Raw genomic sequence first — 23026 nt, forward strand, 5'->3', positions numbered from 1 at the left:
CAGATAACATTAGATTTTTCTCATTTGTATCCATTTAAAGATTCATTTTCATTTTAATATAACTTTTCTTGCAAAATATATCTCAAAAATAGAAAAAAATGCCCAAAGTTTTATTTATGTGGTAGAAAAATTGAAAAGGAAAGAAAATAAACACATTTTCACAATTTCAGAGGTGACAAAAACCTATGGTATTTCAAGTGGTTTCTGATCTCCCTTAAAAGATTTGAAAATTGTATACAAAGTTTTATAAATTAATCTTAACAGCCCGATTCCTGTTGACGTGCTCTGGGTCTAGTTTTAACTGTAAACTTCATACAATGTAATGAAAGAAAATTGATTTGGTAATGCTGAACCTATTGATTAAACTGTGAACACAGCAAACACTGGTCATTTTTTGGGTAGAAATATTTACAAGCAATTAAAATCACTGATTTCTTGCAGCTGTTTCTTGTTGTCTTCCTGATTTTACAATTCCCCAACGCAAAGGTGCAGAAAACTGACATTTACCATCCTTTTCGAGAAATGGCATGATGGAGAGAAGACCTGCGGGTTAGAAACACAAATGCAGACATGTGGAAGTTGATGGCTTTAAGATTCATTTTGTTGCTAAGTTTCTGTCGTTTCTTAAATTAAAATTTTGAGTTTTTCCTTAAAATCCCTGCGCTACTTTGCTTTAGCCCCACCGAATACATGCCCCCTACCCATTTTTGACCCTGTTAACTCTTCTCCTGCCGCTGTTTAAGCATCTCAAGTCCCCAGCACCCCGGGAGAGTTGAAGCCCACGGAATCCAAACGCCCAGGGGAGCCGAAAACTGGGTGGTTCCGGGCTCCGCTGGACCCACGGCCTGCGAGTTCGGCGGCAGACCCCACCTCCAGGCCCTCCTGGGAGATCCGAGGCCTCTCCCAGAACATTCCTAAAGGGCGTTCCCTCTGTTTATTCTTTCAATAAGTATTTGTTCAATTTCCGATGCCCCTCAGTCTTCGGAAAAGCAATTCGGGCCTCACCTTGCAGTGCAGTGTCCTCGCCTTGCTAATGACACAAATATGCCGGGGAAGACGAATCTCGGCCACTATTTAGCAAATACCGCGTGAGATTTACCAAATGCCGTATCTCCGAGTCCCTAGCATCTGCCGGGAACATAAAGCCACCTCCCTTCCCTCCATCCTTCACTGCCACCCAAGAAAGCGTTAATGGCAAATAGCGACCACGGCCAAGCTCTGCTGTTCTTGCCTCCGAGCCAGCATTATGCCAAGTTCCTCCACACCGCGAGGCGCCACCCTCTCCCCAAGCCAGCAGGAGGGGCGTCAGGCCGCGGCCCGCACCCCGGGCCAAGGGCCGGGAGAGATCTGAGCGTCCGGGCCTCAAACACCTCCGGGCTGGAGGTGGGTCGAGAATCAAGTCCGGGCGTGGCGGCCTAGGGTGTCTCAGCCGAATTCTTCCATGCAGCCGGGAGGCTGGATGTCCGAACCGCGTAGCTGAACTACAACTCCCAGGACCACAGCTGACCGGACTTCCGGAAGCCAAAGCCGGGCGGGGAGGAAGCTGTTGAGATCCGGCCAAGAGGCCGGGGGTTAATTTAGCAAGAAAAACGGGGGGCGGGAAGAGCTATAGGGCTAACCTGTCAATTCGCCACCATGAACGTGGTTTTTGCTGTGAAGCAGTACATTTCCAAAATGATAGAGGACAGCGGACCGGGCATGAAAGTACTTCTCATGGATAAAGAGACGGTGAGTTTGCTTTTGCTCAGTGTTTGTGAGGGAACCCTCCTCCCTTGGAATAGCTGGTCCCATTCCACTGTAGGATTTAGTATTTAATTAAAGATTTATAAGTGAGGGTCTGTTCAGTGTGGAACTGAAAGGTTGTATAAAGCTTGCCTAGAAGGATTTCAGTCTGAATGGCTCTAACCACTGCCAGAGGTTCTTGTACCCAGAACAATTTATTGAAATCAGAAATCGTTTTCTAAATGCCTCTGCCAAGAAATAATATATAAGACAGCGCACTTGGAGGACTTTGGGATGGTCCTGTTATTTCCACTCAGCATTATGTTTTTAAAGGAAAGCTGTTAGGGCTCAAACTGAGGTGACAGGTTATTATTTATTGGTTACAAAATTTAAAAAAAGAACTCTTTAAGGTGATGGGAAATTTTTTATTTGGAAATTTATGGGTTGTCCGTGTTCAGAGAGAGCGTTTCATTGTGGTACATTACTTATTATTTTAGATGCTCAGTAAATGTTATCACATATGTTAGTATTTAAGTTATCCAACTAAGTAGTATTAATGAAAAAAAATTTTTAAGGCTTAGGTATGGCTGCTTGTTCTTATTATTCTGGACTAGCATAATATTAGTTAATTCTTTTTCTTTACAGACCGGCATAGTGAGTATGGTATACACACAATCGGAAATTCTCCAGAAGGAAGTGTACCTTTTTGAACGCATTGATTCTCAAAATCGAGAGATCATGAAACACCTGAAAGCAATTTGTTTTCTTCGACCTACAAAGGTACTACATAAACAGCTCCGTCTGCCTAGGCAAATACAGCACACTATGATCTGGAAGTATTATTAAGGCAAAATAAATTTATATTATCATCATTTGTGGCATCATAATTATCCTGGTTTATCAGAGTTATAACCATGACTCTCCTCCTTTCCACATCTGTCACTGCTTACAGCCAGTTTTTCCTTCAAGATGTCTTTAAGGTTCTCAGCTACTTCCAAAGCCACTAACTATACTAACAGAGACCCACATCACTTTATTCCTGGATTAACCTCCATACCTATCACACTGAACACCATTGCCATTTATTTATTTATTTATTTATTTTTAATTTTTGAATTTTATTTTAATTATTTTTTTATACAGCAGGTTCTTATTAGTCATCAATTTTATACACATCAGTGTATACATGTCAATCCCAATCGCCCAATTCATCACACCACCACCACCACCCCCCACGGCTTTCCCCCCTTGGTGTCCATACGTTTGTTCTCTACAGTAGTGTCTCCATTTCTGCCCTGCATACCAGTTCATCTGTACCATTTTTCTAGGTTCCACATACATGCATTAATATATGATATTTGATTTTCTCTTTCTGACTTACTTCACTCTGTATGACAGTCTCTAGATCCATCCACGTCTCAACAAATGACCCAATTTCGTTACTTTGCATGGCTGAGTAATATGCCATTGTATTTATGTACCACATCTTCTTTATCCATTCATCTGTCCATGGGCATTTAGGTTGCTTCCATGACCTGGCTATTGTAAATAGTGCTGCAATGAACATTGGGGTGCATGTGTCTTTTTGAATTACGGTTTTCTCTGGGTATATGCCCAGTAGTGGGATTGCTGGGTCATATGGTAATTCTATTTTTAGTTTCTTAAGGAACCTCCATATTGTCCTCCATAGTGGCTGTATCAATTTACATTCCCACCAACAGTGCAAGAGTGTTCCCTTTTCTCCACACCCTCTCCAGCATTTGTTGTTTGTAGATTTTCTGATGCTGCCCATTCTACCTGGTGTGAGGTGATACCTCATTGTAGTTTTGATTTGCATTTCTCTAATAATTAGTGATGTTGAGCAGCTTTTCATGTGCTTCTTGGCCATCTGTATGTCTTCTTTGGAGAAATGTCTATTTAGGTCTTCTGCCCATTTTTGGATTGGGGTGTTTGTTTTTTTAATATTGAGCTGAATGAGCTGTTTATATATTTTGGAGATTAATCCTTTGTCCGTTGATTTCATTTACAAATATTTTCTCCCATTCTGAGGGTTGTCTTTTTGTCTTGTTTACGGTTTCCTTTGCTGTGCAAAAGCTTTGAAGTTTCATTAGGTCCCATTTGTTTATTTTTGTTTTTATTTCCATTACTCTAGGAGGTGGATCAAAAAAGATCTTGCTGTGATTTATGTCAGAGTGTTCTTCCTATGTTTTCCTCTAAGAGTTTTATAGTGTCCAGTCTTACATCTAGGTCTCTAATCCATTTTGAGTTTATTTTTGTGTATGGTGTTAGGGAGTATTCTAATTTCATTCTTTTACATGTAGCTGTCTAGTTTTCCCAGCACCACTTATTGAAGAGACTGTCTTTTCTCCATTGTATATCTTTGCCTCCTTTGTCATAGATTAGTTGACCATAGGTACGTGGGTTTATCTCTGGGCTTTCTATCTTGTTCCATTGATCTATGTTTCTGTTTTTGTGCCAGTACCATATTGTCTTGATTACTGTAGCTTTGTAGTATAGTCTGAAGTCAGGGAGTCTGATTCCTCCAGCTCCGTTTTTTTCCCTCAAGACTGCTTTGGCTATTCGGGGTCTTTTGTGTCTTCATACAAATTTTAAGATGATTTGTTCTAGCTCCGTAAAAAATGCCATTGGTAATTTGATAGGGATTGCATTGAATCTGTAGATTGCTTTGGGTAGTATACTCATTTTCACAATGTTGATTCTTCCAATCCAAGAACATGGTATATCTCTCCATCTGTTGGTATCATCTTTAATTTCTTTCATCAGTGTCTTATAGTTTTCTGCATACAGGTCTTTTGTCTCCTTAAGTAGGTTTATTCCTAGGTATTTTATTCTTTTTGTTGCAGTGGTAAATGAGAGTGTTTCCTTAATTTCTCTTTCAGATTTTTCATCATCAGTGATTTTTCATCATAGGAATGCAAGAGATTTCTGTGCAATAATTTTGTATCCTGCAACTTTACCATATTCATTAATTAGCTCTAGCAGTTTTCTGGTGGCAGTTTTAGGATTCTCTGTGTATAGTATCATGTCATCTGCAAACAGTGATAGTTTTACTTCTTCTTTTCCAATTTGTATTCCTTTTATTTCTTTTTCTTCTCTGATTGCTGTGGCTAGGACTTCCAGAACTATGTTGAATAATAGTGGTGAGAGTGGACATCCTTGTCTCGTTCCTGATCTTAGAGGAAATGCTTTCAGTTTTTCACCATTGAGAATGATGTTTGCTGTGGGTTTGTCATATATGGCCTTTATTATGTTGAGGTAGGTTCCCTTAATGCCCACTTTCTGGAGAGTTTTTATCATAAATGAGTGTTGAATTTTGTCAATAGCTTTTTCTGCATCTATTGAGATGATCATATGGTTTTTCTTCTTCAATTTGTTAATATGGTGTATCACATTGATTGATTTGCATATATTTGCATATATTGATTTGCATATATTGCATCCCTGGGATAAATCCCACTTGATCGTGGTGTATGATCCTTTTAATGTGTTGTTGGATTCTGTTTGCTAGTATTTTGTTGAGGATTTTTGCAACTATATTCATCAGTGATATTGGTCTGTAATTTTCTTTTTTTGTAGTATCTCTGTCTGGTTTTGGTATCAGGGTGATGGTGGCCTCATAGAATGAGTTTGGGAGTGTTCCTTCCTCTGCAATTTTATGGAAGAGTTTGAGAAGGATAGGTGTTAGCTCTTCTCTAAATGTTTGAGAGAATTCACCTGTGAAGCCATCTGGTCCTGGACTTTGTTTGTTGGAAGATTTTTAATCACAGTTTCAATTTCATTACTTGTGATTGGTCTGTTCATATTTTCTGTTTCTTCCTGGTTCAGTCTTGGAAGGTTATACCTTTCTAAGAATTTGTCCATTTCTTCCAGGTTGTCCATTTTATTGGCAAAAAGTTGCTTGTAGTAGTCTCTTAGGATGCTTTGTATTTCTGTGGTGTCTGTTGTAACTTCTCCTTTTTCATTTCTGATTTTATTGATTTGAGTCCTCTCCCTCTTTTTCTTGATGAGTCTGGCTAATGGCTTATCAATTTTGTTTATCTTCTCAAAGAACCAGCTTTTAGTTTTATTGATCTTTGCTATTGTTTTCTTTGTTTCTATTTCATTTATTTCCACTCTGCTCTTTATGATTTCTTTCCTTCTGCTAACTTTGGGTTCTGTTTGTTCTTCTTTCTCTAGTTGCTTTAGGTGTAAGGTTAGATTGCTTACTTCAGATTTTTCTTGTTTCTTTAGGTAGGCTTGTATAGCTATAAACTTCCCTCTTAGAACTGCTTCTGCTGCATCCCATAGGTTTTGGGTCGTCGTGTTTTCATTGTCATTTGTCTCTAGGTATTTTTTGATTTCCTCTTTGATTTCTTCAGTGATCTCTTGGTTATTTCGTAACGTATTGTTTAGCCTCCATGTGTTTGTGTTTTTTACGTTTTTTTCCCTGTAATTTATTTCTAATCTCATAGCGTTGTGGTCAGAAAAGATGCTTGATATGATTTCAATTTTCTTCAATTTACTGAGGCTTGATTTGTGACCCAAGATGTGATCTATCCTGGAGAATGTTCCATGCACACTTGAGAAGAACGTGTAATCTGCTGTTTTTGGATGGAATGTCCTATAAATATCAATTAAATCTATCTGGTCTATTGTGTCATTTAAAGCTGTGTTTCCTTATTTATTTTCATTTTGGATGATCTGTCCATTGGTGTAAGTGAGGTGTTAAAGTCCCCCACTATTATTGTGTTACTGTCGATTTCCTCTTTTATAGCTGTTAGCAGTTGCCTTATGTATTGAGGTGCTCCTATGTTGGGTGCATATATATTTATAATTGTTATATCTTCTTCTTGGATTGATCCCTTGATCATTATGTAGTGTCCTTCCTTGTCTCTTGTAACATTCTTTATTTTAAAGTCTATTTTATCTGATATGAGTATTGCTACTCGAGCTTTCTTTTGGTTTCCATTTGCATGGAATATCTTTTTCCATCCCCTCACTTTCAATCTGTATGTGTCCCTAGGTCTGAAGTGGGTCTATTATAGACAGCATATATATGAGTCTTGTTTTTGTATCCATTCAGCAAGCCTGTGTCTTTTGGTTGGAGCGTTTAATCCATTCACGTTTAAGGTAATTATCGATATGTATGTTCCTATGACCATCTTCTTAATTGTTTTGGGTTTGTTTTTGTAGGTCCTTTTCTTCTCTTGTGTTTCCTGCTGAGAGAAGTTCCTTTAGCATTTGTTGTAGAGCTGGTTTGGTGGTGCTGAATTCTATTAGCTTTTGCTTGTCTGTAAAGCTTTTGATTTCTCCGTCGAATCTGAATGAGATCCTTGCTGGGTAGAGTAATCTTGGTTGTACTTTCTTCCCTTTCATCACTTTAAGTATATCATGCCACTTGCTTCTGGCTTGTAGTGTTTCTGCTGAGAAATCAGCTGTTAACCTTATGGGAATTCCCTTGTATTTTATTTGTCGTTTTTCCCTTGCTGCTTTCAATAATTTTTTTTTGTCTTTAATTTTTGCCAATTTGATTACTATGTGTCTTGGCGTGTTTCTCCTTGGGTTTATCCTGTATGGGACTCTGTGCTTCCTGGACTTGGGTGGGTATTTCCTTTCCCATGTTAGGGAAGTTTTCGACTATAATCTCTTCAAATATTTTCTTGGGTCCTTTCTCTCTCTCTTCTCCTTCTGGGACCCCTGTAATGCAAATGTTGTTGCGTTTAATGTTGTCCCAGAGGTCTCTTAGGCTGTCTTCATTTCTTTTCATCCTTTTTTCTTTAGTCTGTTCTGCAGCAGTGAATTCCACCATTCTGTCTTCCAGGTCACTTATCCGTTCTTCTGCCTCAATTATTCTGCTATTGATTCCTTCTAGTATAGTTTTCATTTCAGTTATTGTATTGTTCATCTCTGTTTGTTTGTTCTTTAATCTTGTAGGTCTTTGTTAAACATTTCTTGCATCTTCTCAATCTTTGCCTCCATTCTTTTCCGAGGTCCTTGATCATCTTCACTATCATTATTCTGAATTCTTTTTCTGGAAGGTTGCCTATGTCCACTTCATTTAGTTGTTTTTCTGGGGTTTTATCTTGTTCCTTCATCTGGTACGTAGCCCTCTACCTTTGCATCTTGTCTGTCTTTCTGTGAATGTGGTTTTTGTTCCACAGGCTGCAGGATTGTAGTTAGAAGAACTTCTGCTTCTGCTGTCTGCCCTCTGGTGGATGAGGCTATCTGAGAGGCTTGTGCAAGTTTCCTGATGGGAGGGACTCGTGGTGGGTAGAGCTGACTGTTGCTCTGGTGAGCAGAGCTCAGTAAAACTTTAATCTGCTTGACTGCTGATGGGTGGGCCTGGGCTCCCTCCCTGTTGGTTGTTTGGCCTGAGGCAACCCAACACTGGAGCCTACCTGGGCTCTTTGGTGGGGCTAATGACAGGCTCTGGGAGGGCTCACGCTAAGGAGTACTTCCCAGAACTTCTGCTGCCAGTGTCCTTGCCCCCATGGTGAGCCACAGCCACCCTCTGCCTCCGCAGGAGACCCTCCCACACTAGCAGGTAGGTCTGGTTCAGTCTCCCCTGGGGTCACTGCTCCTTCCCCTGGGTCCTGATATGCACACTACTTTGTGTGTGCCCTCCAAGAGTGGAGTCTCTGTTTCCCCCAGTCCTGTCGAAGTCCTGCAATCAAATCCCACTAGCCTTCAAAGTCTGATTCTCTAGGAATTCCTCCTCCTGTTGCTGGACCCCCAGGTTGGGAAGCCTGACGTGGAGCTCAGAACCTTCACTCCAGTGGGTGGACTTCTGTGGTCTAAGTATTCTCCAGTCTGAGTCACCCACCCAGCAGTTATGGGATTTGATTTTACTGTGATTGCGCCCCTCCTACCATCTCATTGTGGCTTCTCCTTTGTCTTCGGATGTGGGGTATCTTTTTTGGTGAGTTCCAGTGTCTTCCTGTCGATGATTGTCCAGCAGCTAGTTGTGATTTTGGTGCTCTTGCAAGAGGGAGTGAGAGCACGTCCTTCTACTCCGCCATCTTGGTTCAGGGCCACCATTGCCATTTAATCTTACATACTTATATCAGTGTTTTGAGTCTTTATCATTTTATTCACATCTATGCTCAGGAACCTTTAATGGCTCAATTTTACTTCCATGATTAAATTTATATTTAGTAGCCCTCAGAGCCCTCCTTTAGCTGGTCTGGTCTGCCCTTATGTATTCAACCTCCTATGTCCTACCTCTGCTCCTCCACTGCAGCCAGATAGGCCTTTTTATGATCCCTCTACATGCTCAGTCCTTTCCTCTGTTTGTTCTCTTCCCCTGATTAAAGATTCTTTAGCCTTCTGTCAGTTTTCATCCATCATCTTCTAAATCTAACTTGAGTCCTGCTTTAAAAATCCTTTACTATTTCAATCTTATTTTGTATATTCTCTTGTTTTATATTCATGTTCTTAACTCCAGTACTTGTACATTATCTACTTTCCAATATACAAATCTGACCATGTCACCACACTTGAAATCCTTGAATGATTTCTCATTGCTTTTATGATAAAGACAAAACTCCATTAAGTATGGCCTGCAAGGCCCTGTATGGTCTAGCTCCTACTATTTCTATAGCCTCATTTCAAACCATTGCCCTTTTTGCTCTTAGCCACACTAATCTTTCAGTCCACTATATTCCGTCATGCTGCAGGACCTTTGCACAGGTTCTTCTCTTTGCCTGGAACGTTTTCACTCCCTCAAGCAAATCTTTCCTGGCCTTGCTGACCAGGTCAAACCCCCCTCTCATAAACACTTACAGCACCATCTTCCTCTCCCTATCACTTGTTGTGGTTGAAGTCTCATATGGTTTGTGTGATTAATTAATATGTCTCACCTACCAGCAGTAAGCTCCAGGAGAGCAGAGATGATGTCCATATTTTCACACTGTTATGTCCCCAATGCCTGCCACATAATGGATACTCAATAAATAGTTCCTGAATTAATTAATACATCAATTAATTCTTTGATACAGTAGTTTCCAATTGCTTCATATTAGTCATGAAATTTTGGCTCTGGGAGGGATCTTAGAGATTATCAGTCCATCATTTCCTAACATTTTTTATTAGAGAAGCTCTTTCAGCGCCATATGTATGTTCTCTCAAACTCAAAATGTGTTGTTAAAAACAATTTTTCCTTAAGATTACATTATAAAGTTAATTTTTAATGTGTTTTTTAAGTTTAAATGACAGTTGTTAAAGTCTTTTTCCCATTTAACAAGCAATATGTATTGCTTACGTTACTTTTAATTCTGTAAGGAAATGTATGTTTTTTTAACATTCAAAAATGATATTTTATATCATGTATAATTTGGGGATCAACTTTATACTGAAATTTAACCATATGTTATAGTATCAAAAGTAGATAAGACCTGCATTATGATCGTATGTAATTGGAATTATTATGTTTTGACCATTTGAAAATCAACTGTTTTTTAGTTCTAAATTTCATGTTTTATTTTTAAATAATGTAATTATACAAAAGGTCTTAGCCTACTGTTTGCAGATACTTCACAAATATTGAAGTTCTGCAGCCTCTGGTCCCAATTAGTTAAAAGCCCAAGTGAATATATTTAACTATATTTTCTCTTTTTTTTTTTTTTTAATTTATTTTATTTATTTATTTATTTTTGGCTGTGTTGGGTCTTTGTTGCTGCACGCGGGCTTTCTCTAGTTGCAGCGAGCGGGGGCTACTCTTCATTGCGGTGCGCGGGCTTCTCATTGCAGTGGCTTCTCTCATTGTGGAGCACGGGCTCTAGGCGCACAGGCTTCAGTAGTTGCGGCACGTGGTCTCAGTAGTTGTGGCTCACGGGCTCTAGAGCACAGGCTTAGTAGTTGTGACACATGAGCTTAGTTGGTCCGCGGCATGTGGAATCTTCCCGGACCAGGGATCGAACCTGTGTCCCCTGCATTGGCAGGCGGATTCTCAGCCACTGCGCCACTGGGGAAGCCCCTATATTTTCTCTTGAATGTTGATTTTTAAAGGACTAGACACATTTTGATGTTCCACATAAGAATTTTGATCAGATGAATAAAATTTATAAGCAAACAGCTTGAGGCAAATTTGCAGAATTATTATCTATCTTATGTTATATTTCAACATCTATGTCCTTTATATTTTTTAATCTTAATTTGGCCAAGGCAATGCAGCTAGTTAATGTTACATATGATTCCTGATCATTATATTTAATGTGTCTCTTTTTTATCCCCAGCCCTCACCCCTCCCAACATACACACACTTAATCTAGACCTCAGCACACAGTAGGCACTCAGTAAATACTTAAATAAATCAGTGGATGATACGTATTTATTACTTTTTCACTTAAGCAGTTCTCATATTTTGTTTGTTTGTTCTTTTCTAGGAGAATGTGGATTATCTGATTCAGGAGCTCCGAAGACCCAAATACAGTATATATTTTATTTGTAAGTATGTTATTTCACCTGTTCAATCATGTAACTAAATCCTAGCTAATATGTTCTATTGGGTACTTCATATCATCAGTAAGTTAATTGAATCCATCACTGTAAGAGTCTGGTGAGTTTTTTTGTCCTTTCAAAGTATTAAAAGTGTTGGACCAACATTCTGTTTCTGAGAGCTAAATGTGATTTCCACTCATCATAGACTGCTTAGGTTAAAAACAAATTTTTTTTTAAGTTTTACTTTGCCCTTCAAGTTTCTTTATAAGTCAAAAGTTATAAGTAGTCAACTTTCACATTTCACCTTTGCCAAAAAAGTATGTATACTTATTTCTATTTTACACTCTTATGAACTGAGGCATAGAAGCTGATTTATTTATTTGTAGGGAGGATATACTTGAGTTTGTTGGAAAAGCAGAGATTTACTTTACATACCAGATGAAAACAGTCTACTTCTCTTTGCAACTTTATGTAATACTTGAAAGTACAAGTCATCAGGTAGATATCTCCTATTTGCATAACTTTTGGGGAGGGGAAAGGGGGTGGAAGCCTGGAAATAAACTGGGTTTGTGGTTACTATACAATTTATATGGATTTTTTTAATGTAATACATTCTGCTTTGGAAGTTACATCTTTTCTCCTCTAGATGTCATTATTGATCTTCATAGCATTTGTATTGTTTACTTGAAGGCTTTGGAGTTTTAGGGCTTAAACTATAGTCTAAGATATATACTTTCTTCCGCATATACTACAATTTAATAATGGTACAAAAAATTAACATTTGTGATAAGACACTGTAGTTTATAAGAACTCTCTCATATTTTATTCAGCCCTTAAAACAATCCCAGGAGGTAAAAACAGGCAATTTTATTCTTTTCTGTCATCCTACTTCTGTTTTTGTAATTGTTTTATTTTTGGCTAATAATCATGGGTTTTCTTTTTCAATTAAGGTTTTTTTTTCTTTTTTTATTTTATTTTATTTTTTTAAATTTGTTTGATTTTATCTTTGGCTGCATTGGGTCTTTGTTGCTGCGCACGGGCTTTCTCTAGTTGCTGCAAGCGGGGGCTACTCTTCATTGCGGTGTGCAGGCTTCTCATTGCGGTGGCTTCTCTTGTTGCAGAGCATGGGCTCTAGGTGCGTGGGCTTAAGTAGTTGTGGCATGCGGGCTCAGTAGTTGTGGCTCACGGGCTCTAGAGCACAGGCTCAGTAGTTGTGGTGCACAGGCTTAATTGCTCCGCGGCATGTGGGATCTTCCCGGACCAGGGCTCGAACCTGTGTCCCCTGCATTGGCAGGCAGATTCTTAACCACTGTGCCACCAGGGAAGTCCTCATTTATTTTATTTTATTTTTTTTTAATTACTGAGTAGTATTCCATGGTATGGATGTACCACAATTTGTTTAACTGTTCACCTGTTGAAGGACATCTGAGTTGTTTCTAGTTTGGGCTAATACAAATAAAGTTGTTATAAATATTTGTGTATAGGTTTTTGTGTGAACATAAGTCTTTATTTCTCTGTAATAAATAATACCCAGGGAGCAATTGCTGGGTCATATGGTAGTTGCATGTTTAGTGTTTTAAGAAACTGCTAAATGTTTTCTGGCATGACTATGCAATTTTACATTTCCATTAGCAGTGTACAGGTGATCTAATTTCTTTGTATCCTCACAAGCATTTAGTGTTGTCCCTGTTTTTCATTTTAGCCATCCTGCTAGGTGTGTAGTCATTCCAGTATTTTTTAAGTCTGATTACAAGCTAGGTACTGAGGATAGGAAAGTATAAAAACTTTTGTATTCAATGACACACATAGACACACACACACACATATATTTATAGAGAGAGAGAGATTGATTCCCCATGCTGTCAAATTTATCTGGACATCTAACAGAATTAATGTTTTGCTGAGTCTCTTAGCTAAAAATTGAATAGATCATGAGATGAAAGACTCCCTTTTCCTCTGAAAAGAGTTATTTGATGCAGTGGTTGAGATTAATAACCAATAATAAGTCTAATATTTACTCTTCTGGTTGTAAAGTTTGTTTGATTTGGGCTGTAAATCTATGAAGTCGAAAAAAATTATATATGTTAAAGTAGTTAGCACTAAAGCCTAGGAAAAATGGACTGTTGAAATGTCTTGGGTGGAGCAATCAAGTTCACAGTTTTATTTGATTGAAATAAACTAAAATGAGTTTATATATGGTGATTTTATTCTTTACAGACTTTCAGCACAATTTATATTAATTAGCACAAAACTGGCCTTCTGCTCATGTCATTTTTTAATAATTCTATTTTTGTATATTCTTGTATAACAGCCTCCTCCCTTCCTTTATTTAAAAAAAACTTCTTTATTATGGAAGTTTTCAAATATGTAAAAATAGAATAGTCTAATAAATCCCAATGTACCCATCACCCAGTTTCTACAATTATCGTACCATAGCCAATCTTGTTTTAGCTATACTGCTATCTACTCCCCCATCAATATTATATTGAAGATAATCTAAGACATCACATGATTTCATCCATAAATATTTCCATGTGCATCTCTAAATGATAAGGACTTGTTTTAAAAAGTACCATTATTATATCCAAATAATGAAAAAAATTCCTATTTATTCAAATATTCATTCAGTGTTCAAATTTCAAATTCTTTCATGCCTTTTTTTTTCACCACTGTTTGTTTGAATCAGGATCATAGTAAGGTCCACACATTGCTATTGGTTGATATGTTGTTTAAGTTTCTTTAATCTTCTATAAGTCCTGTCTCTACCCCAACCCCCATGCAGTCTATTTATTGAAGAAACTACATTGTTCTATTAAAGTTTTCCACAGCCTGGATCTTGCCGATTGCGTCTGCATGGGGTATTTTAACATGTTCTTTGCAATTTAAAATGTTCCCTCTGTCCTCTAGTTCTTGTAAATTGGTACTTGGATACAGAGGCTTAATTAGATTCAGATTTAATTTCTTTTTGATGAGAATATTTCATAGGTAGTGTTGTGTGCTTCCACTGATTGTCTCTTACTATGATACTAGCAGAGGTCAATGCCCAATGCCTAGTTCCATCCATTGATTCATTAGAGGTTGAAAAAAATGATGGTGTTTTGTTTTGTTTTGTTTTTTATAAATTTATTTATTTAATTTATTTATTTTTGGCTGTGTTGGGTCTTCGTTGCTGTGCGTGGGTTTTCCCTCGTTGCGGCGAGCGGGGGCTTCTCTTCGTTGTGGTATGCGGGCTTCTCATTGCGGTGGATTCTCTTGTTGCTGAGCACCGGCTCTAGGCACATGGGCTTCAGTAGTTGTGGCGCGTGGGCTTCAGTAGTTGTCACTCGCGGGCTCTAGGGTGCAGGCTCAGTAGTTTTGGCGCACGAGCTTAGTTGCTCCATGGCATGTGGGATCTTCCCAGAGCAGGGCTCGAACCTGTGTCCCCTGCATTGGCAGGCGGATTTTTAACCACTGTGCCAACAGGGAAGTCCCAAAATGATGGTGTTTTAATTCTATCATTATCATTCCTTCTTTGCTTTTTAGCTGGAAAATTTCTTTAAAGAGGAGTTTCCCCTCATCTGCCATTTGGTTATCTGGTGGTACAGTTTGCATATAAAAGGATAAAAGCTTACTTCTTTCCCAGTATTTGCTATTTTCAATATAATGATTTGGTTCCCTAGCATCCTCCAATGCCTACAATGGTGGTTCCCTTTTTTTTTTTTTTTTTTTTTTAAGTATTATGAATTTACAGACTTAAACGTATTTGTGCTGTTCATTCCAATGTGAAGGTGTTTGACATATACCACAATGTATACTAAATTTCACTTAGTCATTAGACTTTAACTGTCAGGCCCATTTATGTCTAATTGCAGCAGAGATGATCTCCTCTGAGTCAACCACAACTTATATGTCTGTTTCAGATTTCAGTAATGTGATCAGCAAGAGTGATGTGAAGTCATTAGCTGAAGCTGATGAACAGGAAGTTGTGGCTGAGGTTCAGGTAAAGGTATTGGTCCTCTAATACATATCTTATATTGGCCCTTTCTAAAGATTTGAGTCTAAAAATAAGGAAGGCGTTGTCTCATAAGAAAGGAAGCTATTGATCAGACACAATAAATGTGCATTGCACCAGACTATACTCATATTTAGAAAGTTTGGAAGAGGTATCAAATTGAGTGGGAATAGAATTAAAGGAGGCAGTGGGAATGAGATTGGAGATTGGAAAGGTACTGGATTGGTAGGGAGGGTTTCACAGGGTTGGGGACAGAGTCAGATATGTCTTATGCTAGTTTTATGAGCTATACTATAAGAATATTCATCTAAACAGTTATAGTTTATGTCTGATTGGGAGAGAATAGGAAGTAAAGGATGTGAATGAGGTTTATTAAAGTTCTGTTTGTGATTATCTTGCTTTGGGAAGTAGTAAGCAGATTTGTCATTAGGTTAAAACTTGAAACTCCTAAATATTTATACTGCATGCTATGTAATACTTCACATTAGAACATTTCATGTTACCTTTTCCTTCTTAAACCCTTTAGTGTTCTTGAATACATTTATCACAGATGTTTGAATACATTTATCACCTAAGTGAAGAATATCGTCCTCAGGGAAGCAAATAAACAAGTTTTGGATTTTCAGGAGGATGTGCTAGGTGATAAATGAATGAAAAAAGAATGACCTATTTTAAATCATATTCTCCCTCATGAGAATACACTGGACAGCAAAGTTCTTATTCATCTAACTGAGTGTAACATTGTATATCTTCAGCAGTGTTTTATTTTTACTAATTGATAAGTCTCCTTAAGTATGATATGTATATTTATACAACTTTGTTTTTTTGGTTTTTTTGTTAAAGATTTATTATTATTGCTACTATTTTATGATTATCTTATTAATTCTCTCACATTGACTATTGTTACTCAATTGTTAATTGATCAATTTTTCTCTTTTATACCTGTATTTCCTCAAATTTGATTGTATCACATAGTATTATATCACATATGAAAAATATTATTGCATGATACAGTTAGGAGTTTATGGAATGACTGACTGATCCTGGTGCTTTGTTTGCAGGAATTTTATGGTGATTACATTGCTGTGAATCCACATTTGTTTTCCCTCAATATTCTGGGTTGCTGCCAGGTATGGAAAGAAAGGATTTATTTTTAAGTTTATTTATCAGGTAGGAGTTAATTCAGTAAGTAATTGGACTTGTAAGATAAAATTCAAATATTTTCTCTGAATATATGTTTTTAACAAAAAGGGTCGAAATTGGGATCCAGTCCAACTATCCAGAGCAACTCAAGGACTGACAGCTCTCCTTTTATCTCTGAAGAAATGTCCCATGATTCGTTACCAGCTTTCATCAGAGACAGCAAAGAGACTTGCAGAATGTGTTAAGGTATGGCATTCTCTATCTCCAGTTCCAAAACATCAAGACCATTCATTTCTTTTTCATATTTCAGAAATTAAAGGAATGTTTTATCTAAAACTAAGGAGATGATGTGTTAGGTTTACTGGCAAAGAGGTAGGCATTTGTAATTCAAGACCAAAAGCAACAAATTAGAGCTAAGATTCTTAGGTTTAACCCAAGAAACATTTGCAAGCTACTTAACTTCTTTTGATCCTATTAAACCGCTTGTAAAATAGAGTTTCAAATCCTAACCCCTTAAACAGAATGCTACTAAACTTTGTCAAGCTTTTGAATCCTTTTATGGAAGGCCTATGAAAGTGCAAGAAACTATTGTTAAATGTGGTTTTTGTGTATTAATTTTCTATTTATATCGTCTCTATCTGCTACTGATTGGTTCACCAAACCGTCTTTCTCTCTTACCCACAGCAAGTGATAACTAAAGAATACGAACTGTTTGAATTCCGGCGGACTGAGGTTCCTCCGTTGCTACTTATTTTAGATCGCTGCGATGATGCCATCACCCCATTGCTAAACCAGGTGCAGAGCCCTTTGTTAGCATAATGAAAGGATGATTTCAAGTGGCATTCATCAAAATGCAGATGTGGAAATGAACAACATGGTCCATTTATTTGCCTCCTTACTTTCAGCTATTCTTGTTTTTGCCTTGTGTTTCCTAGCATTCTGGTATCAGTGTTCTTCCAGCCACCGTCATCTTCAGCCTCATCCTTCCTGTCCCTTTCTGCCACCATCCCTAATTAAGGCAACTTCTGGGTTCTGTAGATTCTACTTTTCCAGTGTCTGTTCTTTTCCATTCATATTGCCATTATCTTGCTGTATCTAATCTCTTACAGGAATCCTCAAATAGTCATCTTCTTGATTCCCCACTTTTAATTTCTCTCCACTCTAACGTATCTCACGGACACAATGTTGTTAAATTACTTTTACTATAGCACAGTTCTGATCCTATTACTCCTGGCTTAAAAATCTTAATTGTTTCCCATTTGCCTACTGGATGAAATACAGACTCCTGAACTTGGCGTCCATGAGCCTTTACAATGTAGGCTCAACGTTATAGAAAACCTGCAGCTCACTACTGTGTAGCTATACCTCAGGATTTCCTGCCATCATTTTATTCATGTTGTGACCTCTCTTTGAACTCTGGCATGTTTGGAATACATTCTCTTCCCATCTTCACCTCTCAAAATTCTTATCCTTTAAAACCACTTGAAACATCTTTTAAGTGTTTTTGAAACATCTTATGTCTCATGCTGCACTTTCTATGTTGTACCTTTGATTGTTTTCACAGTCTCCTAGGTTATACATTCCTTCAAGGCAGACTGTGTCTTACTAATGTTTGTTCTTCTGTGAATACAAGCACAGTGCCTTACACTTTGTAGACACTTTATTAATAGTGACTTTAAATTTTTTTTTTTTTTTTAATTGCAAGCCTGGAAAGGCAATGAAAGGATTTTTCTTTTTTATTTATTTATTTATTTATTTATTTATTTTTGGCTGTGTTGGGTCTTCGGTTCGCGCGAGGGCTTTCTCCAGTTGCGGCAAGCGGGGGCCACTCTTCATCGCGGTGCGCGGGCCTTTCTCTATCGCGGCCCCTCCCGTTGCGGGGCACAGGCTCCAGACGCGCAGGCTCAGCAATTGTGGCTCACGGGCCCAGCTGCTCCGTGGCATGTGGGATCTTCCCAGACCAGGGCTCGAACCCGTGTCCCCTGCACTAGCAGGCAGACTCTCAACCACTGCGCCACCAGGGAGGCCCTAAATTTATAGGAAAAGGCACAGTCTGTATTTAAGTTCCATCCCAGCTTATAATAATGTTAATGCTAGGGGAAATCTGTGCTGTGGAATGCAACTTCTCTATGATATGATAGATAGCCTTATATTCCTAAAATTCAAAGTAATATAACTTAATAATATTCTATATATTACATATTATATGTTACATATTTTATATACATTTTAATAATATAACTAAAGAAATTTTGACGATATAAAAAAGTAGAAAGAAAAATAATTGCTTATAATTTAGCTTCCCAAAGAAAAGCAATCATTCATTCAACAAATTTCACTGAGGACCTATTATGTGCCAGGTACTGTATTAAGTACTAGAGATAAAAGGTTAAAAGGTACAGTCTCTGCTTTCAAAGAGTTCATGATCCAATGAGGAGAAAGTAAATATCATTTTAATTATGAAGTATGTGCTAATGGCAAAAGCATGCACAGCATGCTGTCTATGGAAGCATAAAACATTTTGTTGTACTTACTTTAAATGCTATAATGAAACTTGCTTTTTCAAGGACTCATTGGCAAATATTTTAGGAAATAAAGCACCTACTTTTATAACCTCTGAAGTTATTTTAACAAATCTAGTGTTTAGATTTAGAGGGTAATTTGCTGGAAAATACTTAGTTTTCTCTAATGCGCCTGTGACTAAAAGTAACCTGTTCTCCATAAAAGGTGAGAAGGCAAATTTGGGGGTTTCTCCTTTCCAGTTTTACGAAATAAGTTCCCATTTTTTAAGACTGGAAACTGGTCCTTCTTCACAGTGCATATTAAGTAAAGCTATAAAGTAAAATGGATTCAGAGGCAAGCTTCTGAATATGTGTGTTTTGATCAACTCACAAGGTTTTTTTCTGGTAATATTAGTGTTCCCAGGATAAATATAGCACCACTCAGATCTGCAAGAGCACACTTCTCATGCTGCAGAAAACCACAGAAGTGTACAGGAAATGGTACAGCTTGTAACTGCAGTACCAATATAGCCCTATCTATGAAGCCAAAAATATACTCTTAATTCACAGACAAAAGTTGGAGCTAATGATAGATCTAATTTGTTTTCTTTCTATCAGGAATATTAATCTGGCTGCCCTTCTTCCAAAAGTGTGAAATCTAAAAGTATTTTGACTTTCAGATGTTTAACCAATTAAAATGACAATCTTAATGCTTAGTATAGCACAAAATATTAATAAAATTTGAGCTAAATAGAGAACCTCCATGTAAACAAGACTAGTTACTAAGAATGTTATCAGTTTTTATTTGTTTTCCTGAACGTTTACTATTTCCATGTTTTGTCAGTTACCAATTTCTTTTTTTGTCATAATTCTTTATTTAGTGGACATATCAGGCCATGGTCCATGAACTACTGGGCATAAACAACAATCGGATTGATCTTTCCAGAGTGCCAGGGATCAGTAAAGACTTGAGAGAGGTGGTCCTATCTGCTGAAAATGATGAATTCTACGCTAACGTAAGTGGTTTAAAATTCTTTTAAATTTTTTTAGTTGTTTTTATGTAAGAAGGTTAATATTGATTTGTTAGAATGAGAGCAGGTTTGGGATTTCATGTAGAAGGATGATAGAGGCATCCTGTAGATAAACTGCATCTCAAGGGAAGGCAGACTTTTTTCTGACCCTTTAACAGTATTTTTTCACAGTAATCACATACTTAGTTTTGTACTTTTAAAATTAGAACCCAATTTATTTACTTCCCTCCTGTCCTTAGCCCTTTGTGAAAATGGTAATGGTATTCATCACCAGTGTCCTGGCCAATATCCAGATTTGGTAATGATAATGAAATTTTCTTGCCCTTCAGTTCTAACTGTATTCAGTGTTCTTTTTCACTTCTTTTAAATTGTCTGAAAGTCAGACTTGTTGATAGAACTGTGTTTCCAACTTCCTTTTTCATAGAATATGTACCTGAACTTTGCTGAGATTGGTAGCAACATAAAGAATCTCATGGAAGACTTTCAGAAGAAGAAACCAAAAGAACAGCAAAAACTAGAATCAATAGCAGACATGAAGGTAAATTGAACATGTACATGGATGATTAACATGCAAGACTTTGGAACTATTCATGTAAGCAGCATTTCTGGAATATTCTTGGTCTGATTTCTGCCTTGATTCCTTTTGTTTGGTTTGAGATTATTTTCTGTAATACTTCTCTTTAGGAAAAAATATAGTGAAAACTTCATAATAAGCCATGTACTTCTTTCCATTCATCAGTCATATTTGGACTATTTAAAGACTCAGTCTACTGACATATACTCGTTCTTCTCTTCTTAAGCATAACAAAATGCCATGTGACTGAAAGTATTAGATGCCTTAGTCTGGGCAGAAGAATAATCTCTGCCTTTTTTTTTTTTTTTTTCCTTCTTCATACATGCCTATCCTCATCAAGAAATAACAGAACCCCCAATTGATGTTTTTCCCATGGCAGGCCTTTGTTGAGAATTACCCACAATTCAAGAAGATGTCTGGAACTGTATCAAAGCACGTGACAGTGGTTGGAGAGCTGTCTCGGTTGGTCAGTGAGCGGAATCTGCTGGAGGTTTCGGAGGTTGAGCAAGAACTGGCCTGTCAAAATGACCATTCTAGTGCTCTCCAGGTATCTATTCAATCCAATTTGATGAGCACCTACTATGTGTAAGGCACTGTGCCAGGCAGAGCAAGAGATACAAAGGCAAGTAATCCTTCTTAACCAACATGGAATTTACAGTGTAACAGGGAGTTGAGACAAGAACACAAATTAGTATTATTTAAGATAGATGTATGATAAGAGGGATAGTAGAAGAAAAATGTGCAATCTCAAAGGGTTCAGGCAATTAATTGTTTAGGAGGGCAGCCTAGTCAACTAGAAAGAATGCTAGACTAAAATCAGAAGATCTGAATTTCAGTGTTTGATTTGCCACTGCTGGCTTTGTGACCTGGAGCTGTTGGCTTAATCTCTGAGCCATTTTCCTCATTTGTTAAATAAGTATAATGATATTTATCTCACAGGGTTGTTAGGAAGATTTTAAAGATATAATATATTAAAATGCATTATCTAGGTTTTTATTATTGAACATCTGCTGTTTATTCCACAAACATGAGAATGCCTGCTCCATGTTCATGGTGCTGTGAGGATCTAGTGGTACAAAAATGAATAAGATACCATCCTTTTCCTCAAAAAGTTCACATTTTAGTAGGGGAGAAAGAAATTTAAACCAGGAATTATAATATATGCAATAAGTGCTATACTAGAGGTATTACAAAGGGATATGGAAATACAGAGGAAGGACAACTGTTTTCCCTAAGGATGAGTCTTCTTAGAGCTTCTTAGAGACGATGATATTAGGTTTGGTTCCGGACAAGTAAATAAGTAGAAGTGCACCAACCAGAGAAAAGGAAGGAAATTCTCAGCAGAGGGAATGCAGGCATGGAGATGTGAAAAAAAAAAAAAAATTTTTTTTTAAGTGAACACAGACTAATTCAATGTAGCCAGTGCTGGATATAAGATGAGGAGTGGTCTTAGATAAGCCAGAAGGACAGATTGAGGCCTGGTTATGGCCATTGAAAGGAGGTTGGGCTTTAATCTTAAAATGATGAGAGCTATCAGAGGATTTTAGAAAAAAGTGACATAATCAAACCCTAGCCTCATGAAATTTACAGTATAAGTTGAAGAGACAAAACTAAAGCATGAGTAACAATTAGGCAGTGTTTCACGTTAATATTTAATTAAGTCAAAATTGTGGTACTGACTATAATAAGATTTGAGGTTATTAGGGACAGTTTCTTAGAGAAGGTTATATTAAGATGGACCATAAATAATGAATAGAATCTGGAGGAGGATTTCAGCAAAGAAAAGATGCAGAGCTATGCAGAAAATAATAAACAGCATGACCTGTTGAGAGTGGGTGTGGGTGTGCAAGAGACATAGGAGATAAAATTGAATTGGTAAACAGGAACTAGTTTATGAAGATGCTTGTAAGGGGGATTTGTACTTGCTGAGATAGGCAAAGAGATCCAGTGTAGAGTCTTACGTAGAAGTTGATATGATGAAAGCAGTATTTTAGGAAATTTAATCTAGTAAGGATGCTTTGGAGATGAAAAAATTTGAAGTCAGAGAGGCTAGAAGACTCATAGTGATAGTAGTAAAAATGTACAGAAGGGCAAATATGAAAGACATTTCAAAGGGAGAAAATAACTATTTAGCGACAGATTAGATATAAGGATAACAAGACAGAACAAATCAGAGATAATTCCAAAATTCCTGAGAAGTGGCAAAATGTGGTATCACTGACAGTAAGTAATTTAGGAATGAGAGTCCTTTGGGAAATAGCTGTTTCTAAGCCACTTATTATAAGAAGCACATTTCCTTATTAATAGGACCCTATATTCTAAACCTTAGTCTGTTTCTTTCCCTGCTGCAATTCTGCTTTATAAAATAAAGCCAGCATGGTATAATGGAAACAACACAGGCTTTGGAGCCAGACTGTCCTGGCTTATGTCCTATAGATTTAGGTATCAAAGTTTCGCTGGGAAAATTACTTATTTTGCCCAAGCCTCAGGGATAATGATTTCAAACTTTTAGGTCGTTATCAGGATTTAATGAGATATAAAATGCTTCCCATATGGTAGGTACTTTGTAAAGGTTAGTTTCCTTCCTCTAAGCATAATTTTTTAAAGATATGGTACAATCAAAAGA

The 23026-nt window shown here is 37.4% G+C and overlaps 1 protein-coding gene across 5 annotated transcripts in view; it reads left to right on the plus strand.

Annotated features, from left to right (window-relative positions):
- The first annotated feature begins 1482 nt into the window (after nt 1-1482).
- The window catches only part of VPS45 (vacuolar protein sorting 45 homolog), a 68130-nt gene continuing 46586 nt past the window's right edge, over nt 1483-23026 (plus strand). For 3 of the 5 annotated variants that reach the window (XM_057548128.1, XM_057548139.1, XM_057548159.1), the window contains exons 1-10: nt 1483-1728; nt 2368-2502; nt 11106-11166; nt 15060-15145; nt 16213-16281; nt 16403-16540; nt 16979-17089; nt 19677-19811; nt 20251-20364; nt 20780-20947. In XM_057548128.1, coding sequence (XP_057404111.1) covers nt 1636-1728; nt 2368-2502; nt 11106-11166; nt 15060-15145; nt 16213-16281; nt 16403-16540; nt 16979-17089; nt 19677-19811; nt 20251-20364; nt 20780-20947 — 1110 coding nt within the window. In that variant the 5' untranslated portion in view covers nt 1483-1635. The remainder of the gene's footprint in view (nt 1729-2367; nt 2503-11105; nt 11167-15059; nt 15146-16212; nt 16282-16402; nt 16541-16978; nt 17090-19676; nt 19812-20250; nt 20365-20779; nt 20948-23026) is intronic. The other 2 variants (XM_007177961.3, XM_007177963.2) reach the window with 1 other exon arrangement.

The sequence above is a fragment of the Balaenoptera acutorostrata genome, chromosome 1 (genome assembly GCF_949987535.1).
Source record: "Balaenoptera acutorostrata chromosome 1, mBalAcu1.1, whole genome shotgun sequence".
In the NCBI taxonomy this organism is placed as follows: domain Eukaryota; kingdom Metazoa; phylum Chordata; class Mammalia; order Artiodactyla; family Balaenopteridae; genus Balaenoptera; species Balaenoptera acutorostrata.